This window comes from Buteo buteo, chromosome 22 (genome assembly GCF_964188355.1).
Source record: "Buteo buteo chromosome 22, bButBut1.hap1.1, whole genome shotgun sequence".
Lineage (NCBI taxonomy): Eukaryota > Metazoa > Chordata > Aves > Accipitriformes > Accipitridae > Buteo > Buteo buteo.
The window spans coordinates 22,874,476-22,901,477 of NC_134192.1; the positions used below are offsets into that span (position 1 = coordinate 22,874,476).

Here is a 27,002-nt window from a genome sequence, read left to right on the forward strand (position 1 = left end):
TTTACTGTGTGGAAATGCATGCAGTTTCTGCCTGTCTGTGGAAAGTATGGTTCTTTCAAAAATGCTTCTGATTGCACTGCTCCTGCATGGGCAATGTACACTGTGTATGAGCATCAGTGTCTAGCCAAAGTATCAGGACTGCTTCTGTAGCAGGAGACTGGGTATGACTGAAATGGGGGACAGCTCTGTGACAGTTGTGAAACCTGAACTTAAAACCTCAAACTGGAGGAATGTGTAATCTGGCGTAGCTTTAATGAAGTTAAATATGCTGGTAGTGTTAAGGGAAATATAGACCCTCAGAATTTGTGTATGGGCAATGAAATCAAGAAATAATAAACTGAAGAGTGAGAATAACATTAAATGGTGCAGATGGGAAAGGGGGAACATATGTGTGATGATTAATTCAGAAATAACTATTATTACATACAAATAAGATCCTGAGATATGAATTGATAATGCTCTGAAAAGATCAGTTAAACATTAAGTAGTGTCAAAGTTCAGAGAGCTGAATGCTGGCATCATTAGGGATGGCGAACAAAGTAAGCTAACACTATGCTTGTATAGAAGAATCTAGGATTTGTTCATACCTTGAATGCTGTGTGCACTTCTGATCTTCCCATTTCTCCCAAAATATAACAGACAAGCAGTGACAGTGATCAAAGGCACAGAACAGCCATATAGTGAACAACCAAATGGGCTGTATCTCTTCAGAGTTGAAAAGAAGTGACTGGGAGGGAGTGGAGAAGTGTGATGGAGAGCTTTAAAAATATGAAGAGTGTGGAGAAGCAGATACGGGCTTACTTGTTCCAGTGTAAGAGTAGGTATCAAATCAAGCTAGCCTTAGATTGGCTCAAAAGGAGATTGGACATGTTTGTTTAGGGTAACTTAAAGTAAGAATTGCCTCCAATTTATAAGATACTGAGATTGCTAGGAAGTAAGTGTCACTGTTTGTCCTAGTTTACTTTTTACTAAACTTTAAAGAACTTTTAAAATATACCAAAAAAAGTATTACTCTGAGATTCCTTGCTGTTTCTCTGTGATAGAGTTTCTGAGCAGTAGTGACTAAAATTCATTGTGAGAGGTTTGTTTGCTACAAATAACCATTATCTTAGAACATTTCATCACAGACCATCAGAACTGAACTGTTGATTTAATATGATTTCACTGCAGTTTAAATAAACATAACTTTTTGTTAGCAACGTACAGTGCTCAGCCGCAGCATAAATGCAATAGTTATTACATTTATATTAAAGCTGTAGTTCTTTCATTTTTTAACGTCTTTTATTAATAATCTGAAGATTGTGTATAGCTTTCATGCATGTGGTGTGAAACATTTTCAACTCATGCATAAAAACTGATCTAAAAAAGCAGGCTCTAATAAAAGATGGGGTAAGGACACTCCACTGCAATGCAATTATTCATACCAATTATAGACACCAGATTTGCACCACAAATATTGCATGCACAGTGGGTATTATGAGGGGCTCGGCAAAGTGCCAGGAATGTCTGTAATAAACTGGGTCATCTCTTATAAGAATGTTACTACACTTGAGAGGTCAGGGAATAAGCAGGGTTTAACCCTGCGCTCGGCAGAACTGCTGATTCAATTTGTTCACAAGGATTGCTTTTCATTGTGAGTTGATAGTCTATTTTCTGCTGGAAGAAGCTTCTCTCTGCTTTTCAAACTATGGACAACAGAACTGGTAAATGTAGAGAATTCAGCAAACAGTTAACACTGCTGAGGATAAAGCTGAGCCTCGAATCAGCAAGCAGGGGATCTGAAGAGAGGAAATGAGAATTGTATTCATAATAGTTGTTATAATGAAGTGAAAACAAGAACTGAATTACTGGCTTGTCTTCAGCTGTGGAAAGTTATGTCCTAAATATGAAGCTTTCAGTATTATCTTTTGATATTTTTTTTCTATGCTAACTGATGCATAACCATGAATGTTATGATATTTATAGGACTGTGGGTTCTTCCTCTTGTTTCTTCAGCTCCTTTGATGATAATAAGCATGAGAAGGTTAATAACTAAATTGATTGAAGTATAGTTATATGTTCAATGTAGAAATTCTGCCCTTTATTTTCTCACAAAAGTAATTAACTTTTATAAAAGCATTATGTAATTTTGGAGCAATTTATAATGCAGGTGTCAAACTTAGGTATAATCTTTGTCAAGGGGACAATCCTGCAATTGAACATAGTTTATGATTTCCCTAAGAAATTCACGAAGAGGCATATGGCACCATCAGTTATACAAAGGTAGGTAGTCTGGATCTACATTTTGGACAAGCTGAAGTGTTATTTACATCTAGTGAGCATAAGGGTCGAGACTGATCCTGTTACAGTGGTGCAGCAAGTGAGAGCAGAGTAAGTAAACGATCTTCCTTTGTGCTCTCTGAGATACCGTAAAGCAGCTGACCTTGTGCGCAAGCGTGCAGGCAGACAGCTCCTGTGGCTCCCTTCATACGCGGTGACCTGCTGGCCTTTCAGCAGCTTCTTTGTGAATCAGAGCCCTTAAACGTTGAGAATCTTTCTTTCGGGGCACTGGTAAAATTTCAAGTCCAGAAACCTGATAGATTCTGTCTTTCATTGCTGCAAAGACTGACCAGCGGTAGTACAGTCATCACGCTGCCAAAATGTACCTTTCTGCAGACAGCGCTTTCAGCTTCTTTGAGGCTCAATTCCTACCTGCTCGGCTGTGTTCAATAGGTTACTCAGTGCTGATCTTGGTGGAAAAAGATGGCAAAAATGAGACAGACTCCAAAGCAGAAAAATTAAAGCAGGATGAGAAGTACTAATTGGAGAATATGCTGAGTTTGCTGAGCTGGATTGAGCCCGGCATCTCAGTAAGGCTGCTCTCCTCAACCCTGAGGGGACCTGACTTTTCATACCATCTTCTACTTACATGTGCTTGTTTTTCCCCTCAGTTCTGTTCCTGCCTTCTGGACTCTTTTATGTGGTGTGTGTTGTGGGTTTTTTGTTTTTTCTTTCATATCAGTTGACTGAAAAGACTTGTTCTCCATTTCCTTCTCTGACCTGTGATCGGTATCAGTGTGATTCATGTGCTGCTGCACGAGCTCTTCAGGAACGAGTGAAAGGATAAAGTACCTGGTGTGGCAGCAACTGCAGCAAAAAAGTGAAAATACATATTGTCATCTGAAACACTAGGGATTATTTTTGACAAGGAGGTAAAACAAAAATTTTAAGTTCTTTTCCCCCTTCCCCCCGAAAGTGGCTGCAAAAGACTTCTTTGGGAATGTAGCTACAGGAGAGTTCCTGTAATTTTAAAACATCTACTTTGATCTAAACTGTGGAGACTGACTCTACAACCCTGGTCTTGTAGCAAAATTATATAGCAGTTGTGAGGTGACAACCATTGAATAGTGATTTATCTAACAAGATTTTTATTAAAACATTTGTAGTAGTTCATCAGAATTAACACCACTTAAGTGGATTATACATCCACTTAAAATGAAAAAGATATGACACTGCTTTTTTAAGTAAAATTTTTGAAGGCCAGGTGGTTTTGCTAAACACTGCTTTGTCCACTTAAAATTCTTGTATTTAGTAAGTAAAAGCTGAGCAGCCTCTGCACCCTTCCTACAGTACCATCCCTTTGGTAACTCTATCTGTAGTCAGTTATTGTGTGTCTTTTGTGTAATGTGGGATCCTTTTGCATATCACAACTATAAAGCTTTTCTCTTAGCGAGTATTCTTGCCCTGTATTTTTTTCAGTAGAAGCAGCATTTTGTTAGATAACTGGAAAATCATGTGGCAAGCAGAAATCTGAACTTACTCCAGCATCAGCTGTGCAGCCTTTGGTTTTTGTTCTAATTTAGCTGCTGCAACTAGGTGAGAGAAGACAACACTAACTGGAGTTTGCTCCCTTACATCTGCAGCAATATTAGGCAGATTTCCTTTTGCTTCTCTCATTTCACCCCTCCGCTGGGGATGGGAAATTTCCACAGCATGTTCCAGGTGGATTATTTAAGCTGTGCATATTAAATATGAAGAAAATTTTTATTTTATTTTCCTGATAATTGCAGATCGCAGGAAGCTGTGTGAGTGGTGGATTGTTACAGCAGCATTGTCAGCGTGAACTCTCCACAACCAACAGCGAATGTCACTTACTTATTTATGTCTAAAAAACGCTCAGTGTACTTTAGAAGGTGAAGTTGCCCTGAGCGTTCAGGAAAGCGGGATAGGCCAGAGTGACTTGTTTCTCTGTGTAGTTGAGTGTTGCTATCACGGTCCTTTCTGCCTTCCCCTTCCTCAACGCTTGGCTGCTGCTCCCCGGCTGCAGAGCAAGAGCTCTTCCCATCACTTCCAGAAGTTACAATCTATTTTCCCAACAGCTCTAAGAGGAGATATTGCTGCAGCGATTCAGGAGATAACTATACTTTTGTTCTTTGAAAATGGCTTGGAGCTCAGGTCAAGCGTACAGGGAAAACCGGCATCTGCTAAGGGTGAGTGGGCATCAGGGATTTCGCTTTGCTCAGCAGGGTGCTCTTGAGGTGAAGTCCACTTACTGCACTTCGCAGCTCATCCTAGAGCAGCCTTGAAATGTGCCAACTGGATTCCTTTTAGATTAAAATAGACTGCGGCGTGCTGTCTGGGAGTGCATCTCGTGTGCCGTGGCTGCTAATAGGTGCAGGACCGGAGGAGAGCTGCGCCTGGGCAGCGTGCGTGGTGTGCCCACGGGCTCTCCGCACCTCCCGCCTCGCTCTGCGGGGAACCTCTTGGGGTCCTGCGCTCCCTGCGTAAGACATCAGCTGATGGATGGGCAGCTTCTCTAATTCTGTACCTGAATGTATGAAATGATAGCCAAGAAAAAAATCGGAGTGCCTGGTAGCAGTTAATAATGGACCATATTTGAATATAACTGGTACTTTTTTTTTTTTACTGGACCAACTGGGATTATTTCAAGGAGACAAGGGTTTGATACCTCTATTTTATTTTCATACATTAAGGAGACTCAGGTGCTTCTAAAATTTTTAGAAATAGTAATTTTTAAAAGAAGAAAATTGCAAGGATTACCATACTCTGAAGATTAAGAAAAATTAAAACTGGTAATTTATAGAAGATTGTCAAATTATTCTAGTTCTGCAAAATTTATTTTTACTCCATTTTAAAGTTATTTCATTCTCACTTTTAACAGTTTTTAAACGAGCAAACCCATATTTCAGCTATTGAAATCATGATTATGTCTTACAAAATTCAACTGTTGAAATAATGACAAATTTGGCACATGTGGCTACAGCTTACTAGTACAGACTTTATTGTTGCATTTATGTACTACTAATAGCAGGAGAGATGACAAACATGGGTTGGTGTAAATAAACTGTAGATTTTGGTTAAAATTCTGGGCTAAGAGCTTTTGATAAAGCTTGTAAGTTCTACTAGCAAATGATACCGTATGCCCACAACAGTTCAAGGAGTGGTAGGATGTCTAGGATTTGTTTTTCAGTGTTACTCCTTTTATCAGTAATCCACTATCACATATTTTGATAAATGTACACAAAGAGTTAGGGAACTTGCAAATAAACAGTGGAACCAATTTAAACTCTGAAGCTTACCAAATAAACATTAAAGTATTCCCTTTAGGAACTCAGAATCCTTTGAATTATGCATGTATTGTAGTTTGCAGTAAGATAAAAGAACTCTAGGTGGGGGAGGGTGAGAAACTTGAAAAGCCTTAAGGAATAATTTGCATAAATTGGGTGGAGAGAGTAAACAGCACAAGGGGAAAAAAGTTATTTTCAGTAAGGCCTTATAGAATGAGATAAAACAAATTAAAAAAATCAGGTGGAGTTGAAACAAAGCTGAAGTGCTTTAAACTTGTGTTAGCACTGCCATTGCCTTTAAAGCAAATCCCAGGGAACTCTGTACTGCCCTGGATAAATAACAAACTTAAAAAAAAATTTCTTAAGGGAGAGTTAAAAGAGAAGAAAAGCCATGGAGACAGTATAACATGTGTGTCTTACTGTATGCAAGACCTCTGGAAATTAAATGAATAGCATAGGCAGAATTTTTTTTAAGTCTAACAGTATTTTTTTTTTATCTTACAGTTACAGGACCGCACACAATTTAGTGACCGAGACTTAGCTACCCTAAAGAAATACTGGGACAATGGCATGACCAGCCTGGGCTCAGTCTGCAGAGAGAAAATTGAAGCTGTGGCTGCAGAATTAAATGTTGACTGTGAAATAGTGCGGGTAAGAAATCTAGAGTCTTCCCTTATCTTGTCGCAGAAGCAAAAATAGGACAGATGAAAGCCTTTAAAAATTTCATGAGGAAGCTTGAAATAGATTTCACATGTTACATAATGAATGACCATGTTGGGAAGTGCTCTCTTGCTCTTTCTGCAGTCTATATATAGAAAAAAGACCTCAGGTAAGAGTCTTATTGATCAGCAGGAGCACTACGAGCTGTCTGACGTTCTCTTTAGACTTGAGTAAGATTTTAGGTAAAAGTGTTACATTTTTTAGGGATATCCTAGAAGACTGAAAAGTGCTACTAAGATTGCTATTAAGATACAAAAAAGCCTTTCTAAATATACAGGGGAAATATTTCTCATTACTGCTTATAGGAGAAAATCATTGTCAACATATGAAAGAAAATGCTCACAAATAAGAAAAAAATATTTTACAAGACTGTCCTGAAGCCAGGTTGAGATGTGATAGAGGGCAAAGGGTACCATGAAGAATTCTGGGTCACTTCAATTTGATAGTCTGTATAGGTGTTGTTGAGGAAGGATTGCTTTAGGAACTACAGGTTTGCTGTAGATAACCTGATTCCTGAGAACCATTGCACATTATCTCTTCCAGAGTTTGGAAAGTTTGGTACAGCATCAGTTGTTGCCACTGTATTTCCAGTTACCAGACACATCATCACTCTCAAACTGTGGGTGTCTCATTCACTCAGAGTGTTTCTATTCTTCAGAAAATAGTCTGACTGTCTTTGCAGTCAGTACAAAAACATGAGTCTTCCTTTCACTCATAACAGGCATGACAATTGTGACTAGTCCTTTCAGCCTTCATCTTCTTTTTCAACCTCTTTCTTAAAATTCTGACATTGCTACAAAAGCAGAACTAGGAGCCCTTATTTGAAACTCTTGTTTTATGGAGATCTCTCTTGGGTTGGTGTATCAAAATGGTACCAAAGCTACTTTCAGTTTTGAACACTAATTTGATTATTTACTTGCTTGTTTTCCTAAGCACATATGAATTATAAAAAATTAAATTGTACTTTTGGAGGCTGAAAAGAATTACTCTTTTCTCTGTAGAGAACAAAGCTGCTCCTTATTTTCGAAGCTCTTCAGTTTGCTTTCTGAAAGGTGAAGCTGTTTCCACTGACAGCATCTCAAAATGGGCCTCCTGGATATGAAATACCTTATTCACAGGACAGTAAGACTGATACCCGTGCTTCGTCTCCCTTACTTTGCTCCCTTAAGAACATCCTTACTGGCACACATGCGATGACAGTATGAAGTGCTGTATACATCTTTCAGTTGCATCTGCTTGAAATGCTTTTGTCTTCAGGGCAGGTATACTGGGCTCTAATCAACTCTGTAAGACTCTCTGGCATAACCTGTATTAGAACATAGACACACGAATGAACAGAAAGATTTCTTTTCTTCTTAATAACTGGTGGTGTTACCAGTATCTGTCCTACCTTGGCCTCTGGTTCCTCTGTATGGCAAACTTGAGAATTGTAGTAAGAATTAGGTGGAGGTTGGTCCTGCACTATGCTGTACTGTTTTTTGGTTTGTAAAGGCTGAATTAATGCTACAGGACATACGTGAACTTCAGTGCTTCCTGTTGTCCTTTCTCTAGGGCATGTTCTGTGTGTACCAGCTGTAGGACAGGTATTTTCCATCACGTGCTCTAGAGGATCTGTCCTAAATTTCTTCTGGGATCTATATAGGCACATCGTATTGTGCCTCTCTCCTTACCTGCCAACCTGCATTTTCTTCAGTAGGAAACACTGATGTATGGAGGTTAGTGTGCAGCACGGTCTTTTTCTGCTAAGGAGTCAGGACACAGCAATGATGCAGTCAGCTGTAAGGCGTGAGTGAACCACGGCATCTCCACCCTTTACTGCATGTTCAGCCAAGAAGAGTTGGACTGAGGGACGCTTCTGGAAAAAGCTCTCCACTTTCAATACTTGTACTTTGTTGCCTTTGGATTTCACCCTACTTTGAATTCTAGGTAGTGTGCAACCAGCAACTGTTTCTCCATTGGTGATGTAAAAAAAAATAAAAAAAATAGGGTATGTCAAATAGTACTAAGTACATATATAAGACCAAGAAAATACATATACATCGAATAATACACACAACAAATATATATTATATAAATAATATAAGTTTATATAAATATATATAACTAAAATACTTATATATACATATCACTTGTTTTAACTCAAGTAAATACATGTCTCCTTTTTTCCCTTTTAGTACCTTTTTAAATGGAAATTCATGATTTGTCCAGATAAATGTTGCTTTTGGAGAAGTACAAATGATTGATCCTTATGACCCATACTGGCTTGAAAGATCTCCAGTACAAAAAGTACCAGACCTGTTTTCCAGTACAAGGAAAGATAGTGTTTGCCACTATGCATAGTTCCACTGGATTTAATCTTTTAAGGTTGAATAGGGCATTTTATTTGGTAAATTTTGTACTTCTAGTAGGAGAGTGGACTTGCAAAGTGACTGCTGGTTGTACCTGAACATCGTGAACATTTGCGCCCTGAAATGTCTTTCATGTTCCCAAGACACCAAAAGAGGGAAATAAAAAAAAAAAAAAAAAAAGAGCTATGTTATATTTAAATATATGAACTCTGGCCAATACTTCATTAAACTTACAATATTTCTTTGGCTTACGTTATAATTATTGCTGATTACATTTGTTTGGTGGTTTTTTTTGTAGTTACTTACACATTTTTGTTTATATTTCTCTTGACTAATTCTATTCATTCATACCAAAATAGCATCTGAAAGCAGAATAGTCGTCTTGGCAGCGAGACATTAGACATTTGAGAAAGACGGGTGACAACTACCAAACTCCTCTGAAATATATGAGGAATATAAGAAAAGTGCATGACAATTTTTTTTATTTTTTTATTAATAGAACATAAAGCTTTTGTACATAAGAGGTCAAAAGCTACTCCTAAGCACCCACCACAGGCTAAGGATACCTCCTCCTCTTTCCCAGCAGCTTATCAGATAAAAGCTGGATTATTGAAGGTAGTGCTTCAGTCTGAGTTTAGTGGCAAAATCGAGCAGTTGCAGCAGAAAGGCCACTCATTCTTCACAGCTGACTAATGGCTCTTCTTGTTGGGGGCTCTAGGCCTCGTCTGGATCTGGCTTGTGGTCAAGAGAAACATTGGAAAAACAACTCAGAATCGTCCATCTTTATTTTTTCAGTTAAGTGGAATTTCTGAAGGTTCCAACCTAGAATCTTTCTAGCACGTTGACACCCTAACCTCAATATCTGAAGAGCTGTAATCATGCTTTTTAAGTGGCTCCCTGCCAGACCACTTACTTGTAAGCTGCCTGAGGGCAGACATATGCTGGCTCCTTCTGCCTGGACTCCAGCCTTTCTTCCCTCGCTCTTGCCGGTCATCTGTTCAGTTGAAACTGGGGAAGTTGCTTCTGAGTTCATTGCTGGCTGCTGTAAGTAGGCTTAATGGGTCTGATCACGTGCGCTTTACAGATGTTTGAAGTTTTTAAGGAGGTAGTATTTTAGGGATATAGAATTATTAAGCTGGTTTCCTATGTAGAAATACTAGTCTGCTCTTACCCTCGCCATTGTACTGCTCCAGAATATTCACTGTTAAATGTAGCATGGAGGGTATGGAGCCTTATTACTTTTCTTTCCCATTTTAATTTGAGACACTATAAAAATATGTTCATCTTCTATGACATATTCAGTATGTCAAATGAAAGGTTTTATGCTTTGAAAGGTATATAAAAAGACAAGTTCTACATTTCCCAAGTGCCTCAATTTTTTTCTGAATTTTTCAGTAAAAAGAAGCAGATCTGCTTTTAAATTTTGTTAGTCATTAGCACTATTTATTACCATCATAAAATTATGAGAAAATTTAAAGAATGGCAATACACTGTTTGGAAAAGAGAGACCTGGTTTTGGAAGGGGCTGCTTGTGTGGATTTTTTCCTTTTTTTTTTTTTTTTTTTTTCCCCAAACTGTATATAATGTACAAAAATATCTAGGTAGCTCTCTGTGTACCTGTTTCACATTCTTCAAAGAGGAAAATCGGCAAGCTGGGAAAGCAAATACCACCCAACAAAAATGATTAGCTAAAAATAGTGTTAAGCATGTCATCTTTTAGCTAGTTAAAGAGATTCAGCTTTAAGAAATATTTTTTTTTCAAGGCTGACACAGCATGAAACTATCTTTAGTAGCTGGGACTGCTGTTAATATTTCTTAATTTTTCTATTTGATAATCAAGGTTTTATAAGCAAAAAGTTTTTTACTAAACCTTTTCATGCCATATATCAGAACTGTGGTTGAAGTGTGATCGGAAAGAGGAGCAATGCAGGTATTTCTGAAATAAGGCCAGAGTAATGTTTAGTGTATCTTTAGAGAAAAAAATCCTATAATATTTTAATGTGTTTGGTAAACTCTGTTGGAACATAGACCTTATGGAAAGGGTGTGCATTTTGCCATGCTCTGATCATATGTTTTCAAAAATATGAACTCCCTGTGCTTTCTAGAGCTGTGTTTGATTTTTAGCAATCCAGAAATTCCAGCACTAAGCATGATTCAGAACCTAGTAACGACCATGCTGTGCATACATCGTCATTGCAGTAATCAAGCACACTCTGTATAGTGATAGCTTACGTGGCCAAACTTCACCGTTCTCCGTCCTGGGCCAGCGTGTGGTCAGATCCTGAAACAATGAGGATGGTCCCACTAGTGCTGTCAGCGCTGCTCCTATTTATTGAGTTTTAGATGATGTAGCGGTGGGAGGAGAGCCAGGTCAAGAAGACTGGACATTAGCAGTTGGCAAATAAGTTGATTCCTGGCTCTGAGAAGGATTTTTGGTTGCCAGTGGAAAACTGACTTGGATGGAACAAAGTGACCGGAGTACAAGAGCTGTTAAACAGAATTGAAATTAGATGAGAAGTCAAAAGCCTGAGTAATGCAAGGGAAGGGAGAGAGTTAAGAGGTGAAGAGTTGCAGACAATTCTTATTACATCATAAACTCTATTTTGAGTCTTTAATAACTTTTAGTGTGGACTTTTCTTTATCAGAGAAAGCAAGTTAATTAACAGTCACACAGATCCACTTGAAGAATTTTGAATGTGTTTTGGTTGGGTTTTTTTAATTTTATTTTTTGAAACACAGTTTTACTGATGTAAAATGAACTTAAAGCATCCATACCCATCTGATCATGAATGTGTTTCCAGGTTCCTTGGTCTGGGACCTGTTTCATCTCCCACCACTGCTTACAGTATGCTCTTAAATACCTTATTGCAAGCAATGTTTCTTAAAGACTTGTCTTCCAACCAAAGAGGACTTAAGGATAATATTGCTGTGAACTTAATTCTGCCAAATTATGTTCTGTCATCAAAGTGGAGTGATGTAGAGCTATCACCTTGGACAATTTCTTCTGTGCTGTAGGAAATCCCAGAAGACGTGGGCTGTTTGGGTCATTGGATGCTTTAGTCCCCTTATGAAAGTTGCAGAGTGGGAGAACCTGGATCAAAGAACTTATGTTAAATTAATTGAATAATTTAGGTGGGGAGAGACCCTAGAAGGTCACCTAGTCCTACTCTTTATTTAGAGCAGGATTGACTTCAGAGTTAGGTCAGGTTTCTCAGGATGTTGTCCAGTAAAATGATGAGTACCTCCAAGATTGGAGGTGCCAAGACTCCTATGGACAAACTGTTCCAGTGCCTCAGTGTGAAGCATTATTTTTTCTTTTTTTCTTAATTCCAGTCAGAGCTTCCCTTGCTGTGACTTATCAATGTTGCTTCTTTTCTTTTTGCTGTGCACCTTACCTTTTTCCCTTGTATTGGAGGACTGAACCTGGACACAGTATTCCAGGAAGCAGCCTCATGAGGGTCAAATACGGGGGAATAATCACCTCCCTTGAATTGCTGGCTACACTCTTGTTCCTATAGTATAGATGTGCTAATTTCACTTGGTTGTGGGCCTGTTGCTTTTGTTATAGTTTCTGATATCATTCATGTTTATTTCTCTTACAAGACTTGGATTGGGAATCGAAGACGGAAATATCGTTTAATGGGGATTGAGGTCCCACCCCCTAGAGGAGGTCCTGCTGATTTCTCTGATCAATCTGAATTTGTTTCTAAATCAGCACTTAATCCAGGAGAGGAAACTGCTACTGAAGTGGGGGATGATAATGATAGGAATGATGAAGTATCAATCTGCTTATCTGAAGGAAGCTCACAAGGTATTTGAAAATGCAGTTACTACTGTGCATATATTTTTAATTTTGTGCAGTGTGCATGCTTTCGATTCTCTGTTGTACACATTCAGAAACGTCTGAAAGAGTGTCTAACAGTCACAAGTTATCTGCCTCGGCTATGTTGAAGGTACTGTTCAGTCTCTTTCTTCTACCTCTCTCTATATGAATTTTGTTGGGTTTGTTATCGCAAAGCTTGCAGAAACCTTTTATTGTAAGACCTCTGTTTCTGCCAGATTTAGCTGAAGTTAAATGACAAGTTCACAATTTGCTGGTGCAACTGAGAGATGGACAGACAGTACAAATGTATAAGTCTTGCTTCCCTAGGAAGCCAGGTTTTTAAAAAATGCTCTCTGCTAACTGGCCAGTTCTGCACAGCCAGCTTGAGTCCATTCCCATTAGCCTGAACCACACCAACAATTTTCATCTAAATAAGCACTAATGTGTGCAAACCTGCTTGCTTTGAGCTGACCAGAGCTATGTACTTAAGAGTTTTCCTGATATTAAACTCATGCTGATGAGATATGTTCAGAAGATTTATTAGCTCAGACTTGGTCTTGGACTAAAAGAGCTTCACAGTACGTCAGAGCATAGCAGAACTTCTGCCATTAAGCTGTCTGCGGTGTGTGTATGGTCTCTGACAAGCAAATACAAACCAACAGAAAAGATCAAAGTCAGTAGCAGGGGACTACTCAGGAAGCCTTAGAACTGCACATACGGGGTGCCTGTGTGTTCTCAGTAAATTGCATGATCTTGAGTGATAAGTGTCTCGAACTTAATTCCCTTTTACTCCACCTCCCAGAACTGCATGACCACATTAAATCGATCTCTCCCTTTCCCTCTTGTACGTTAGCACTCTGGGCCTAGGGCAGATGAACTGCCGCTCAGCACATTCACCAGCTTCACAAGCTCAACTAATTGCTCCCAGTGCTTCTGATTAGAAGGGATCAATAAAGCCTTTGCTCTATAAACTAAAAGAAAGCCTGATCTAGTGCATGCTGTTGCAGCTTAATATACCAGACTTGATCTTGTCATTTTGTCTGAACAATTTAAAGGAAAGAACTAGAAAAATGGAGAACTGCTGGGCATGAATTTGTGATAGCTTTGTCATATTCTACTGTAAAGAGAATAAGATGATAAAGAAATGGGTCAAGTGATTGACAGCCAAGTGAGGTGCAGAATCTAAGAGTCCTTGACTTGCCTGAGGTGTGGAAGGAACTGATTTAGTCAGATCTGCTTGAAAGAAAATGGTGATGGGGAAGAGTCTGAATTCTCTGTAGCTTAAAGTGAGGAATAACACCACATTTATTGAACGAGGCTTTCATAAAACAAGATAAGGGTGTAAGACTATGAGTAGATTATTAGAGTCAAAGCTTAAGGAAGTACAAGAAAATGGTAGGATTTCCACAGCGTTCAGGAATCCCTCTTTCCTTCCTTTATTCCACCACAAGAATTATTTCTATTAATTTCTCCAGTTCAAAGGAGTAGGTTTCACTGCTGCAGCTCAGCTTATTTTGAACTTCCTGGAAAATATTTCTTCCAATAATCATGTGTACTATTCAGTCACAGGTATTTGATTCTTTTAATGTTGGAGAACTATAACTTTTGGTCCTAATTTATAAAAAAAACCCCAAAACCACAACACTCTCAGAGACAGGAAAAAGATATTTTTAGTCACCTAATTAGAGGAAAGCGTTGATGGCACTTGCTTTTTAAAACATAGTGTGCAAATATTACAACAAAAAAAGAAGAAAAGCTGTACTCAGATGCAAAATTAAGCATTAAAGTTCTCATAATGCCATACCTTTTTTAAATGTATGTTAATTGAATCCATACTTTGTGTAAATGAACACAGCTCTGTGGAGGCTATTATAGCTGTGCCAGTTTATATTAGCTGAGGATGAATATTTAAAGAGTTGAAAGTGCTGTAGGGAGTTGCTTTGTTCGACTATTGAATCCAAGTGGTGACTGTCAGGGTTAGCGAGTGACTGGTGCTTTAGACTGTTTCAGAGTCCCTGAGGTGCATCTTCAATGACCTTCCTTCCTCTGACTGGAACGATGGGGTCCTATATTGCTCCCTGCTTTACAGTTCTCCCAGTTGAACCCATTTGCTTTTGCTGCTAGCAGAAATTTTCCTCTGAAATTGTGACCAGTGGCAGATTAAATTTATTTGAAACAACTTCAAATCAAATTTGCTCAGTTTAGAGATATTTAATTGGTAGAAAACTTATTTAAAATAATTAACTATCTCTGTATGGTCTGGCTTAAATTTTATCCTATCTTTGCAAGCCTTGGTAATCTCCAGTTAAGTAATGGTACCCCTGTGTTTGTGTGGAAGTGATACACCCCTGCATCATTATCTGCCCTCTTTCAGTATCCCATATGAACGCTTGCTGCCCGTTCACTCACCATGCCTCTTTTTCTCTTTAGATGTGATAGCTGAACTGTTTGACCCTTTTAATGCAAGCTCTGTCCTTTGCAGAACTGTGTAATTTTACTAGCACTTGGAAGCAGTGTATTTCCAATTAATAGCCTAGCTGTTAATGACATCATTTAAGTTTTTTATCATAGCTGTCTTGCCTCTGTGTCTTGTTTTATTTCCTGACTTGCTGTTTCTATCAACCATTTTCTTCTTAACAGTATATTAATGTGGAGAATTTAAGTAAATCTGAGAAACGTACTTAATCGTAGGGACGAATAAGCTTATCTTTCTTGTTTTTTCACATTGGCCATAGTTAGGGCTAATAGAATCAGCTAGTGCTTGTGGTTGAAATTTAAGGATAAGATTTGCTCTGTTTTCAAGTGTGTACTTTGCTTATACATAAGAGAGCAGCTTAGGTTCACTAGGAGCAGATATTTGCCATACAAGAATGAAATAATCTGCTTGATCAGTTTTTGGTTCAAAACTAATCAGTATCAGCTAATCAGCAAGGAGGAGGTGGGATTCTCATATGTCCCCTATATTATTGAGGCATGCAGGATTTTTCATGTAGTAATTTATTTTAATTAAAAGAAAAAAGTTCTGTGCACCTCTGATGTGAAACTATCATCACTTTTGAATATTCCAACCTGAACATAAAATAGGAAGGTTTTAGTATGTTGCAAGAAAGTAACTGGTAGTTTTCCTGTTGTTTCAGGTAGCAATTGGCATGATGTTGGCCTGAAATACTTGTGATACAATGTCTTTTTTAATAAGACATACAGTATTTTTTATGAATAGACATTGATAATATGAATTTGCTTTTGTATCTAGCAGATGTGACATATTTAGTGGTAAAGACTATTAATGTTCCTTCAGTATAAAATTTGAATGAAATCTGAAAAACTGATTTATTTCTGCAGAAGAGACAAATGAAGCTCTTCAAAATGAGGAAATCGGTCACAAAGATGATGACCAGAATCCAGTATCTACTGATAATGTGGTATGTATACATTTCCTTTTCCACTAATGGGACCTCCTTAATCACTAATGTTGAGGTTGTTGTCCAACACTAGTGTTTTTCACTAGGTGAAAACATCAGTTGAGTGTGCTAAGAGTCCTTCCTAATTGGTTGAGCACTAAAAGAAACTGTACTAAAAGTACTAAAACATAGAGCTCTGCATGTTGAGAAGAAATTGACTTATATGGCTTTTTCTGTATTATAACAATTTGGTGTTCTTTTTCTGGAGTGCAAAGCACAACGCTTGGTTAGTGCTCTATAAGTACCTAGTATAGTAAAACAGTAAGAATAAGAAACCCAGAATAATAATTGACAATGGTTTTCTGTAGTTTTAAGAAAGTCAGGTCTTCCTAGTGCTGCTTCTCCGTAGCTAACCTTGAATATGTGAGATTAGACTGGGGTGGGTGTGTATTCTTCATTCCCATACCCTTGACAGGGCACTACTTAGATGTTTCTTGTTTTCTCCCTTGCATTCACATTGAGTCAAACACAATTGTTCTTGCTGGTTTTAATTGACTGCAGTGAGACAAGGAAGGAAAGACAGAGGGAGGAGTCATAGGAAATAATACAATATATCCCCTTTGTTTAGCCTGCCTTCTCTCAAATTAGAAGAAAGGAGAGGAGGAAGAGGAGAGAAGACCCCAAGTGGTAGGGTAATTTTTATCTTAAAAGTTATCTGCAGAATGAACAGGTGATGGTTCCAGTTCCCAACTGCACTCTTTTTGCAGTCGGAGATTAAACAACAGTAGCTCAGAACATGACAAGAACATTTGTGTTACATTAATCACACAGAACCTGAAGTGGGAAAGCGAACAGGACATTCCCTTCCCTCTATATATAGAGAGAGAGACAGGAGAGAACATTTTCTTTCTTTTGTTAATATATGATCATCTTTCGCATAAACTGAAATCCCACGGCTGTATTTTCTGTGGTTGCCTGAATAGAAACAGCTGCCTTTTTCCTTTCTGTTTACCTTAATGGCCTGCTGTGACCTTAGATATAATCACTCTGAGTTTCAGGCTGATGTGTTTACCATGGAGATGCAGAATGTAAAATGACAAAGGTAAAAGGTTTGCAAAGATGATATCCGAGAGACTCAGTTCTCCGGTCCACCTGAACTCCAGCATTATATAATTTGATATAATAAGGGGGGGGGGGGGGGGGGGGGAGAAGTAGTTTTCTCATACTCTGTTCTGAAAACACTGTAACAACATTTTTAAAATCTCTGCAGTTAAAACTGGACAAACATACATTGGACTTGCCTAAGAGATATGGTTTCTTATTTGAAATTCTAAACTGTTCTTTCCCTTACTATCTTAAAATGTATTATTATAAGAACGATAGTGTGAATCTTTGGCATTTATTTAGAGACTCTTTCCTCAAGCTGAGTCTAAAACCAAAGATATTTGAATCACAGTGTTACTCAGGATATGATACAGCAGCAGATCTTTGACATTAAGCCTTTGAAACGTTATCACTTCAGCTGGGTTGTCAGACAGAAGCACAGAAAATGTGGTTTACCCTCCCTACCATTAACACATACTTGTGAGCTTGGTGGCTACTACTAGCGAGAGACTGTTAACCTCTCTTGAAGGATTTCTTCTTGGTTATTAGAAGGAAATTTCTGATGACTGGTCTGCAGGCAGGCAGAAGGCACACACATATGCTGCAGAGAAGAAACCTCCTCTAAAATAACACCTCCAGAACTAACCATTAAAGTGTATTGTGTCAATGTGGGCCCTTGCCTACGTTGTATTAAACAGTATACTAAAAACCATAGTAAAATTGCTTTAACTTCCTATATACAGTCTTATAAATGTTTACAACTGTCAAAACAATGAAAAATAGTATAAAAACCCAAACACCTCTTCTTATACTACCACTGCTTCCCTCTCAAAAATAGAGTGAAATTTATGGTTTCATCTGGGCAGTCATCCTTCTGAGTTCTTGTTCAAAAATGTATACTATCTAATTCAAATTCATTCTGTGTGTTTGAGATGTAGCTTAGAGATGAATAAAAAATTAAAATCTCATAGGTGCACTAAAAATGTGTACATTTTGTGTTTTCTCCTATTGAAATAACGTTTTAACATAATTTTCTTACATAAGAAGGTTTTCTGTTGGGAAGAAAAACAGAACATGCAAGTGGTAAATAATGTAAAAGCGAATCTTTTAAAACTTGAGATACAATTGGAATGTATTTCCAAGTTCTAAACAGCATTAAGCTTGGCCTTTAACATTGTACTTCAGGTATCTTTAAAGACCAAATATAAAAAGCCCCCGAGAATTTTTGTGACTTAAGTGAAAATGTCCATGTGTATGTATTTGGAACTGTCCTTTGTATCAACATTCTTTACTGTGTAGGGCATTTGACTTGCAGTATGGCCAAAGAAGGCCGAAGGAGACCTCTTCATTGTTTTAGGCAAGAAGTAGGTCAGTTAGGACTTGCCTGTCACTTGCCACAATGTCTGTTTTGCTCCAGAGGAATAAATTTTCATAACCTTCTTCGCCCTGCAGGAGGTCTTCAACAAAAGGCTTACAGAATAAAATGCAGACTTGTACAGGCTGTAATGAGATACAATATGCAACTTAATGCCAAAACCATGGTGACATATAGCTCCTCCTCTGTAAACAGCCTGAGTCACCATGGCAGCAGCTCTGAGTACCGACAGTTTCAATTTGGATTCTTCCTGGATCTTGTGGCTGAGGTGCATGATTGCCATCTAATGGGGGCTGCACAATTCAGAATTTCTCATGAGCAAGCAAAAGGTCCTGTTACCTTCATCCTTTCATGCCAGTTTGAGATATGGATTGTTGTTTGTCTGTCTAATCTAGGCATTCAGATATTTGGAATGAACTGTTCCCTTCTGTTTCAGAAAATAGAAATTATAGATGATGAAGAAAGTGATATGATAAGTAATTCTGAAGTGGATCAAATGAGTTCTCTTTTGGACTATAAGGTGAGTAATTAGGCTATATAATATTAAGCAAGATGGTCCACAGGACATTCAGATGGGTGTATCTGTAAGGAATTCAGCAAAGGCATGTGGGAACCTGCAGCTCCTTTGCTTTTTATTGCGGTAGTGCACGTCATACCCTCAGTCACATCTCCTCATCCCATTTACAGCCAGATTACCCGTATTTCAACCCAGAGGGAGGCAGGAAAAATCCCATTTCTTTACATTACATTAGCTGTAGCCATCTGCATCTCCCACCATGTGTCCCAAACAAAGCAATTTAGTTAGCCTCTAAACCGAAACTTTCTTTTTGAGCAAGAATTGTTCTTTGGAGTGCTGCAGTGTGCTTTTACATGCAGCGTGATGCTGCCAGCTCGGGAAAGGGACGTAACGGCTGGAATCTTCTAATAAAATGGGGGGGATCTGAGAAGAAGTCATTCTCACAGTGTAGTGCAGAACATGTCTGGAAGCAGTAGTTACGGGAGGGAGGAAAAGCAGTTGGATACCTGACAGCTGCTGTCTTCTGCCAAATGGTAAAGGTTACGTGTGCGTTACTGCTCGAAGAGTTGCTACAGTTTGGTGTTGTATATTGAGCATGTTTTTACCTATATAAAGCTGGTTTTTTACTTGGAAAACAGGTATGTTCTACTAATGGTAATCAGTTACCAAAATAATAAATAGATCATCTTTTCAGAGCAAAAATTACTCCTTCAAGCAGTGTTTTCTTGGTAAGGGCAGTGGAGAATGAGTATGGAGAGGGAATGACCTTTTCTTAATGTCACCTGTCACCACAGTGAAAGGCTTGTTGTGACAGCATGCCCTACAGAACCTTGTTTGTTGGTTTGTTGTTCGACATTAGTGATTAGTCTTTGTGCCTATGCGTTTTCTGCGTAAATCTGAATTCCTTTTTTGGCTGCGCAAAATCCATTGCTAAATAGGCAACTTCTAAGTTTCCATCTGAAAGGTGCATTCAGCTGACTTTCTTATGAAAGCCTCAAAATCACAGCCCAAATATTTCTTTTATTCTCAGAGCTGTTATAACCTGAAACAGTATGGTGAGCGGTGTTTTGACTGAAGAAATGTGAATTTTCTGGGAAAAAAACCCAACCAAACAACAACCATTTTTAAAGGCTTGTTACAAACCTTCCAGTTCATCATGTAGTCTCACCTTTACATATCAACTAAAGTTGAATTACAGCCAGTCTAGCAAATGTAAGCATGAATATCAGAGCATAGTTCTATGTTTCTTAAAAAAAAAAAAAAATTCATCATTAAAACAAAATGCCAGCTTATAAATTCACTTTTGAAATTTGCTTATGTAATTATTTGCTGCCACCAAAACCAGCCATCAAGGAACATACTGCATGCAAAACTGCCAACCTAATGAATCGTATAGTTGCATAAGCAAGGGTGGGTTTTTTTCTTGCCTCTACCCCTTGGTAAATGCAACACTTAACATGAATTATCTGTGTAACCTAAATGCTTACTTTCTATGTGTATTGTGCATTGCTAACAATTTCTGTGGGCATATTTTTTTCATTATTATCTTACGGAGGATGCACATTTGGTGCTACTATGCAGACACCTTTTGCAAAAATGCACAATGACTTCGATCTTGAAAAGTGAACTGTTTATTTAGGTTATGTGATCTTTGCAAAGGTAAATAACCAGAGAAAATTAATTTTACCTCTACACTGATCAACAGATTTAGCATTTTGATCTTGTATACTAATCAGTTGGTGAGATTGAAGGAGAAGAGATATTTGGAATAAACTGAAGTACTTATCAAATCTGAATTTTTAATTAAGTTTTTATATTAAGTGATTTGCAAGTACAGTAATGCATATTTATGCAAAGGTTGGAAAAATGCCTTTTTAGCCACAGCGTATACATTATTGATATTTCTCCATTTTGTAAGTACATTCCTATTTATTCTGTAACCTGAGAGATCTTGGGGAGGTTGGTGAGCTGACACTTCATGATACATGTCAAACTCAGCTGTACTAGAGGATGCTATATTTTAATTTGTGGTAGCTTTGAGGAATTTTTCAAGTTATTTTGCCTAGTCTTTGTGTCAAGCCTCCTGCTGTAATAATTAAATTTAGTTGCTGTCTCTTTTCACCCTGTCTTTTCAAGATCACTTCTAGGAAGAGACCTGGGCTTTGTTTTTCTTTATTTTAAAATAGAATTAGAGGTCATCCTTATAAAATAAAAAGGAGTGATTCTTTAAAAGGTTCATGCAAACTTTGGCTCAAGTTATTAATGCTTTAATGATAGTCAGTAATTCTGAAACGCCTTGGCTGCATGTTACATGGTTGGCTATCACATCTCTTGTGGAGAATAACGAGAAATGAAATGGCATACGTGTTTGCAGGTTTAGTGTGACACTACTCGTCATTCATCAGAAACTTCTACTTGTATCCAAAGTCTACGTGTATTGCTCGATAATTCTATAACTATAGAACTTTTGGCTATACTTAATATTGGTTTTGGCAGGAATCATAACAAACACTTTTTTACTCATTTTCACTAAAAACATTTAGTTTTAATACAAGTATGTTTAGGTGTCATTGAAAAGATGCAGTGCTGTTTATTATTTCCAGAATTTTGTGTAATTGTCCCCTACAGAATGAAGAAGTCAGATTCATTGAGAATGAGTTGGAGAATCACAAACAGAAGTATTTTGAACTACAGACATTTACTCGGAGTTTGATACTTGCTATTAAATCAGATGATAAAGAACAGCAGCAGGTAAGTCTTGAAGTAGGTTTTAATAATGGAAAGTGTTTGTCATTTTGTGTTCTGTCATTCCCTTGGTTTTATTCCATAGTGCCCAGAGGCTCAAATTATGATTAGGGCAGAGTCGTGCTGAACATCTTGTAGGCAAAGAAAAGCTGAACTTTAAACAAAAGAAAGATCTGGCAATTTACGTAAGTGATGACATAGACAAAGAAGTGTGACTTTTACAAAAGGACAACCAGTGCACCAGTGTACACTGAGGGACTGGGATTTGTCTGTTGTGAGATCTAAGATGCGAGATCTAGGAAAAAAAGCCAGGCTGCTTCAGTTTCACTGTGCCACATTTAATACATAGCACTTCTTTTAATGCTTGGTTGGATCATGTCTTGTGTGGGTAACGTTTTGTGCTTTATTTAGGAAGAGATTTTGTTGCTTTTATTTTTTTCCTTTTGCCTTTAAAATACATCATCTTGGACAATGTTTTTCCTTTCAATATCTATGAATACTGACCTCTTCTCCCCCCCCCCGCCCATTTATCCAATACCAACACTGACTGAAAAGCTCAAGAAAGTTTTTTTACTATATGTTTAAAAGACATTTGAATGCTGACATAAAACATATACCTAATACCGTATTGTAATATTTTTTTACTTATAGGCACTGCTCTCAGACTTACCTCCTGAATTAGAAGAAATGGATTTCAATCATGCATCCCCAGAGCCTGATGATACCTCATTCAGCTTGTCGTCTCTATCGGAGAAAAATGCCTCAGACAGTTTGTGATTTATTTTTTTTAATTGACAAAAAAGAAACCCCACGTAACGTGTAGGTTTCAAGAGAATGGCATTTTGCTATCCAGTGTTCTTCAGTCCAAAAAAGAAGGCCCAAGGTGAAGTAGACTTTCCTGAAGGATGACTGTAGTGTGTCATGGCTACAGTTTGCACTGTCAAGAAATTTCGAATGTTGTTTTTGGTAAATGAAAGAACTGTGTCAAGAAGGGTTTCACTTTTAGCAGTTTGGCCTTGATTAGGATAACTTCTGACTTTCCAGAATAACTCTTGCTCTGTAGCAAAGTCTTTTTGAGCAGGGATCCAAGAGTGGAAAACAAATGTCCTGTTATACAGACAGCTAATTCTTCAGAGTTGCTTGCTCACCAGTCCTGTTTATTATTTTTTTCCCCATTTTTACTCAGGTAGGTGGACTAAAAATTGGGGACCCAAATAGAATAACAGGCTTTTTATGAGTTGTGCTTGAAGCCTTTTGAAAATCTGAAATTAAACTAGTGGTTTTCATTATGTGACTTCAGATTGTTGAATCTTCCATTTTCCTGACCAAAATAGCTGAAAAAACTTTGAAAGGCTAACTGAAAAATTTGAATTATCATCAATAAATTATTAATGTAAAGAAGCAGTCATAAGTGTTGTAACAAATTAGATGGATATGGGAAACCTGATAGCTGCAAACACGACTTTCTGATACTTTCACAGTAGCAATGGGATTAGATGTTTACACTACTATTTAGGGTTTTATGAATGTAGTTACAGGTTTTATTTGTCAAAGTCTGAATACTGAAGTTCTGTTCATTGTTTGAAGTATTGGTTATATATTTTTCCACAAACTTGGCTTCATTTTATCAAGACACTGTCATAAATCCACAGCTGTCATTGCATCCTGAAAGGTATTCAAGTGTTTGGAATTGAGTTTTGCAGATCTTCTAAATGTGACCTGGTTTTGAAGTAGCCCTGTCTGATGAATTTTTTGGCAACTGCCGAGTGCCATTTCTAAACTGTGAGCTTGATTGCAGGCAGTGCTGAAATGAATTTCTTCTTTCCCAGCTGTCGTTGACATTGAATCCCTTTACTCATCTGATTAAATGGATGTGCAGACACATTCAGATAAATTTAGTGGAGCATGTAGGTGCATGCCCATATTATTGATGCCCTATAACTTCTGAATATTCCTCAGCAAGCATTTTTGAAACGGATACCTTCACAGTCTGGTAAAAAGCCTGATCTTTCAATTTTATGCCAAATAATAATTTACTCTGGTGAATCCTTATTCATGCAGTATAGTAAGTAATCCCCATAATTTCAGTGGGAGGTCCAAGGTGTAGCTCAGAAAATCCAGAGTGTTGGGGAAATAACACTTTTATCTCCCCCCCCCCCCCTGCTTAATACTAGGATTAGCTCAGATTTTAGGGTTTTCTCATTCTGGTCAGTTCCCCCTAATCATTTCTACAGCTTCCCCCCCCTGGTATTGGTGATGAGCTGTGTTCTTTCAGGTTTTTTTCTCTCTCTGTTGTCCTTGGGCATGGGGAGCTTTTAGCAATATTGTTAAATGCCAGCTGCATAAAGGATAGTCGCAGTTTTAAAAGCTGTTCTAAAAAACAAAACAGTTTCACAGTTCTGACTACTAGACAATTCAGTTAGTTCCCAAAAGACCTCTTACCATCTATTCTACAGAGTGACCCCACAAAAGCAAGCTGTTGGGCCTGTGTTTGAGTTTAGCATTAAAACTCAGAATGGAATCCCAGGAGGGAGGGAAGGCACTCTGTGTAGCCAGGAGGTAAGTGGTAGGTTACTCATCCTTTCACTGCTTGAGCTGAAATGTCTCATCCTGGCTGACAGACAGATCCTTATAGCCTTACTCTGAGAAGGAGCGGTATTTTACATGCCTGTTGAAATGACCACCAATCTAAAATTAATTAAAGTTTGTGAGCAAAGATCACAGTACTATCCTTCAAATGTAAGATAGAGCTCAACTGTAATTCTGCTCATCCTGAAAAAATCATTTATAAAGGGTTTTCTATACTGGGTTAACAATGCTTTCTATTACTGTTCTCTCTAGATAGGAAACTTGTGCCACTGACAAGGAAACCTCTTGTTTTCTGTGAGCTTTGCTGAAATGGAGGGAAAAAAAAAAAGTACTGTGATTTGCCACTATTTGGACCTTATTTTCCTGCTTCTTCCACTTAAATTCCCATGACAAAAGGCAGGATGCTCTTAATGAGAGTTCTTGATTTCATGGTCAATTAAGTCATCCACCTTTATACAAGAAAAACTTTCATTGATGATTCATGTTTTGCTATGTCTTGCTTCTATTTCATATGCCAAACAAATCGAAGGAATTAATTTTGAATGAACTACTACCAGATCCAAGCAGTTATGTAAGTCCCTTTTCTCAAGGAAGCTGGAATCCTCTTTAGGATGTGCAGCCAAAACTCTAGCTGCAGTCAACGCCCCCGTCATCCCTGTGGGCATGTTGTTCTTTGGTCTTTTCTCTTGCAGGGTGACAAGACAAAACATAGCAAAGTAGTCATGTTTTCATACCCTGAAACACTTGACAATATTACAGGAATATTCAGGAAAAAAGTATAAATTATATTCCTGTATAACAAAATGCTATATAGGATAATACTGTACAGCTGTTCTGCTTTTGTTTTTCAATATTGGTGTGTATTTCCTGCCATATGTAAAACAAAAACTTTAATGATATATTACCATCAATGGTACTTTAAATCATTGCAGTAACAACAGTTCTGCAGAACAGTGGCTGAAGAGCAGCTTAGGAGGTGTTGTAACATAACGCTTAACCATCCTTGAGACTTATGAAAATACATATCCAAGTATCGCACTTCAGACTAGCGCTGCACACGTGCTTTGTAATTTAGGACTTGTTTTAGTTTGCTTGTGTCCCTGACAACAACATAATGTGCTAATCGAGTTTGCAGATTGCATTCTGATCCGTGTAACTTGTTCAGCTGGACCTTAGAACGGTATGAGAGAACTGGGCATATTCCTTTCCTAATTCGTCTTAGTAATTGTACTGACAAGCATCTTGCTGACAGACATCGCATTCTGATACACAGTCACCAGGACGCTTGTTTCCAGCTGAAATTCTGAAAGTTCTTCAGGTGATGGAAAATGATGGGGATGGCTCTCTGGGCCCATGGCATGTTAGGATTTGGTTTGTGGTTATTTCCTCTGTTCATAGGGTGGTAACAAAAGCCCGCATTAAGTGCTAGTTCATCATTTGCATAGACTTTCCGTGACAGATAAAGCTAATATTGTGTTGTGTTACGACGACAGAAATAAGCCCCCCTTGCTATTTCAGTGGTTTGGCTCTGTAATTCGAATAACCGCTACGGCGTAAGTGCCACATATTGATGTTTTTATCCTCTTTCTGCAAAGGCTCTCATTTGCTTTGTCTGTGAAAGATGACTTCCCTGACGCTGTTTATTCCTAATGCGTCTGTCGGAACGTGAATGATGAAGTATGTCTTTCTGAAGAAACCAAAGTGGAAAAAGGTAGTTCAGAACAGACGCTTTAAACCAGAGACAGGACGCCCGCTCTCCTTAGGGAGCAATGAAAGTCTTTGATGCTAGCAAGCTTGCTTATAGTTAAGAAAGCTGTTTCCTGAAGCTATGCCTCTTTTCATTTCCCTGCCAATGATGCTTCTCTCAAGTCTAGAGGTCTAACAGGAGTGAGTAATAGTAAATATTCTAATAGGTGAATTTTTGGCAGATTTAAAAGTACATGAACAGATGTACCATAGAAGTGTCAGTTTTCTTGAGTGCTTGGTTCTTGAAGCAGCACTGCACTTTAATCTTTCCAAGTACTTCTTTTCGCTAAGGCAATAAAAAGTCTGAAAACGACAAGCAGATCGTGGGCTTTGCAGTCCTCTGAGTGAAAAAAAGGAATGTACCAGTTGTATCTTCATCTTCTTAAATTGGGAAGCAGCTTATCAAGTCCATTCACCAAACGGAGACAGCTATATCTACTGTTGTGGTTATACAGTTGAAATGATAGGACAAATCAACAGTATCGTGAACTTCCTTCTTGTGGAAATGGAAATTACTGCTTAAAATCGATCAGCTATCCGATTTGGGATCTCTATTGCACTACCGTATTAGTAATGTTAAAAAGAAACTAATGCACAGCACTAACTTTTCCCTAGGTACTCTAGTCGTAGCTGACTGTTGGTCTCAGGATACTGATAGCATAAGGAAAGACAATAATATGCATAAATGGAATAGCACAGAATATCTGAAACGTGAAGAATTCGTAACTTGTAACGTTACAACCAAAAGCTTGATTTACTACCTCCAGTCCCGCTGCCCAGATCCTTCAGGTCAGCCAGTGAACTATGAGGCTGCTTTACATGTTAGAAGGACTGGCAGCTGTCTAACCTTCAACTTGCATTTTGGGATTCTGCCTTTTCTGCCCCAGATCATCATAACGTTGAGTAAGTTGCTCAGTTGTGAGATGCCTGATCAAAGTTAGAGGACGGTTAGCGAGAAAGCTCCAGCTAGTTATTAGACAAAACAGAAGCTGGTTTGTGGTGTTTGATTTTTCTACCCAATTAATATTTTCGCACATTGGCCAAATGTGAAATCTTAAAAGTTACGA

The 27,002-nt window shown here is 38.1% G+C and overlaps 1 protein-coding gene across 10 annotated transcripts in view; it reads left to right on the forward strand.

The window, feature by feature from the left end:
* Positions 1-23,005, forward strand: part of HDX (highly divergent homeobox) — a 48,583-nt gene extending 25,578 nt beyond the window's left edge. For all 10 annotated transcript variants that reach the window (XM_075053809.1, XM_075053808.1, XM_075053807.1 and 7 more), the window contains 6 exons: positions 6,072-6,218; positions 12,239-12,446; positions 15,801-15,880; positions 18,775-18,858; positions 21,484-21,606; positions 22,252-23,005. In XM_075053809.1, coding sequence (XP_074909910.1) covers positions 6,072-6,218; positions 12,239-12,446; positions 15,801-15,880; positions 18,775-18,858; positions 21,484-21,606; positions 22,252-22,377 — 768 coding nt within the window. In that variant the 3' untranslated portion in view covers positions 22,378-23,005. The remainder of the gene's footprint in view (positions 1-6,071; positions 6,219-12,238; positions 12,447-15,800; positions 15,881-18,774; positions 18,859-21,483; positions 21,607-22,251) is intronic.
* The last annotated feature ends 3,997 nt before the right edge of the window (positions 23,006-27,002 follow it).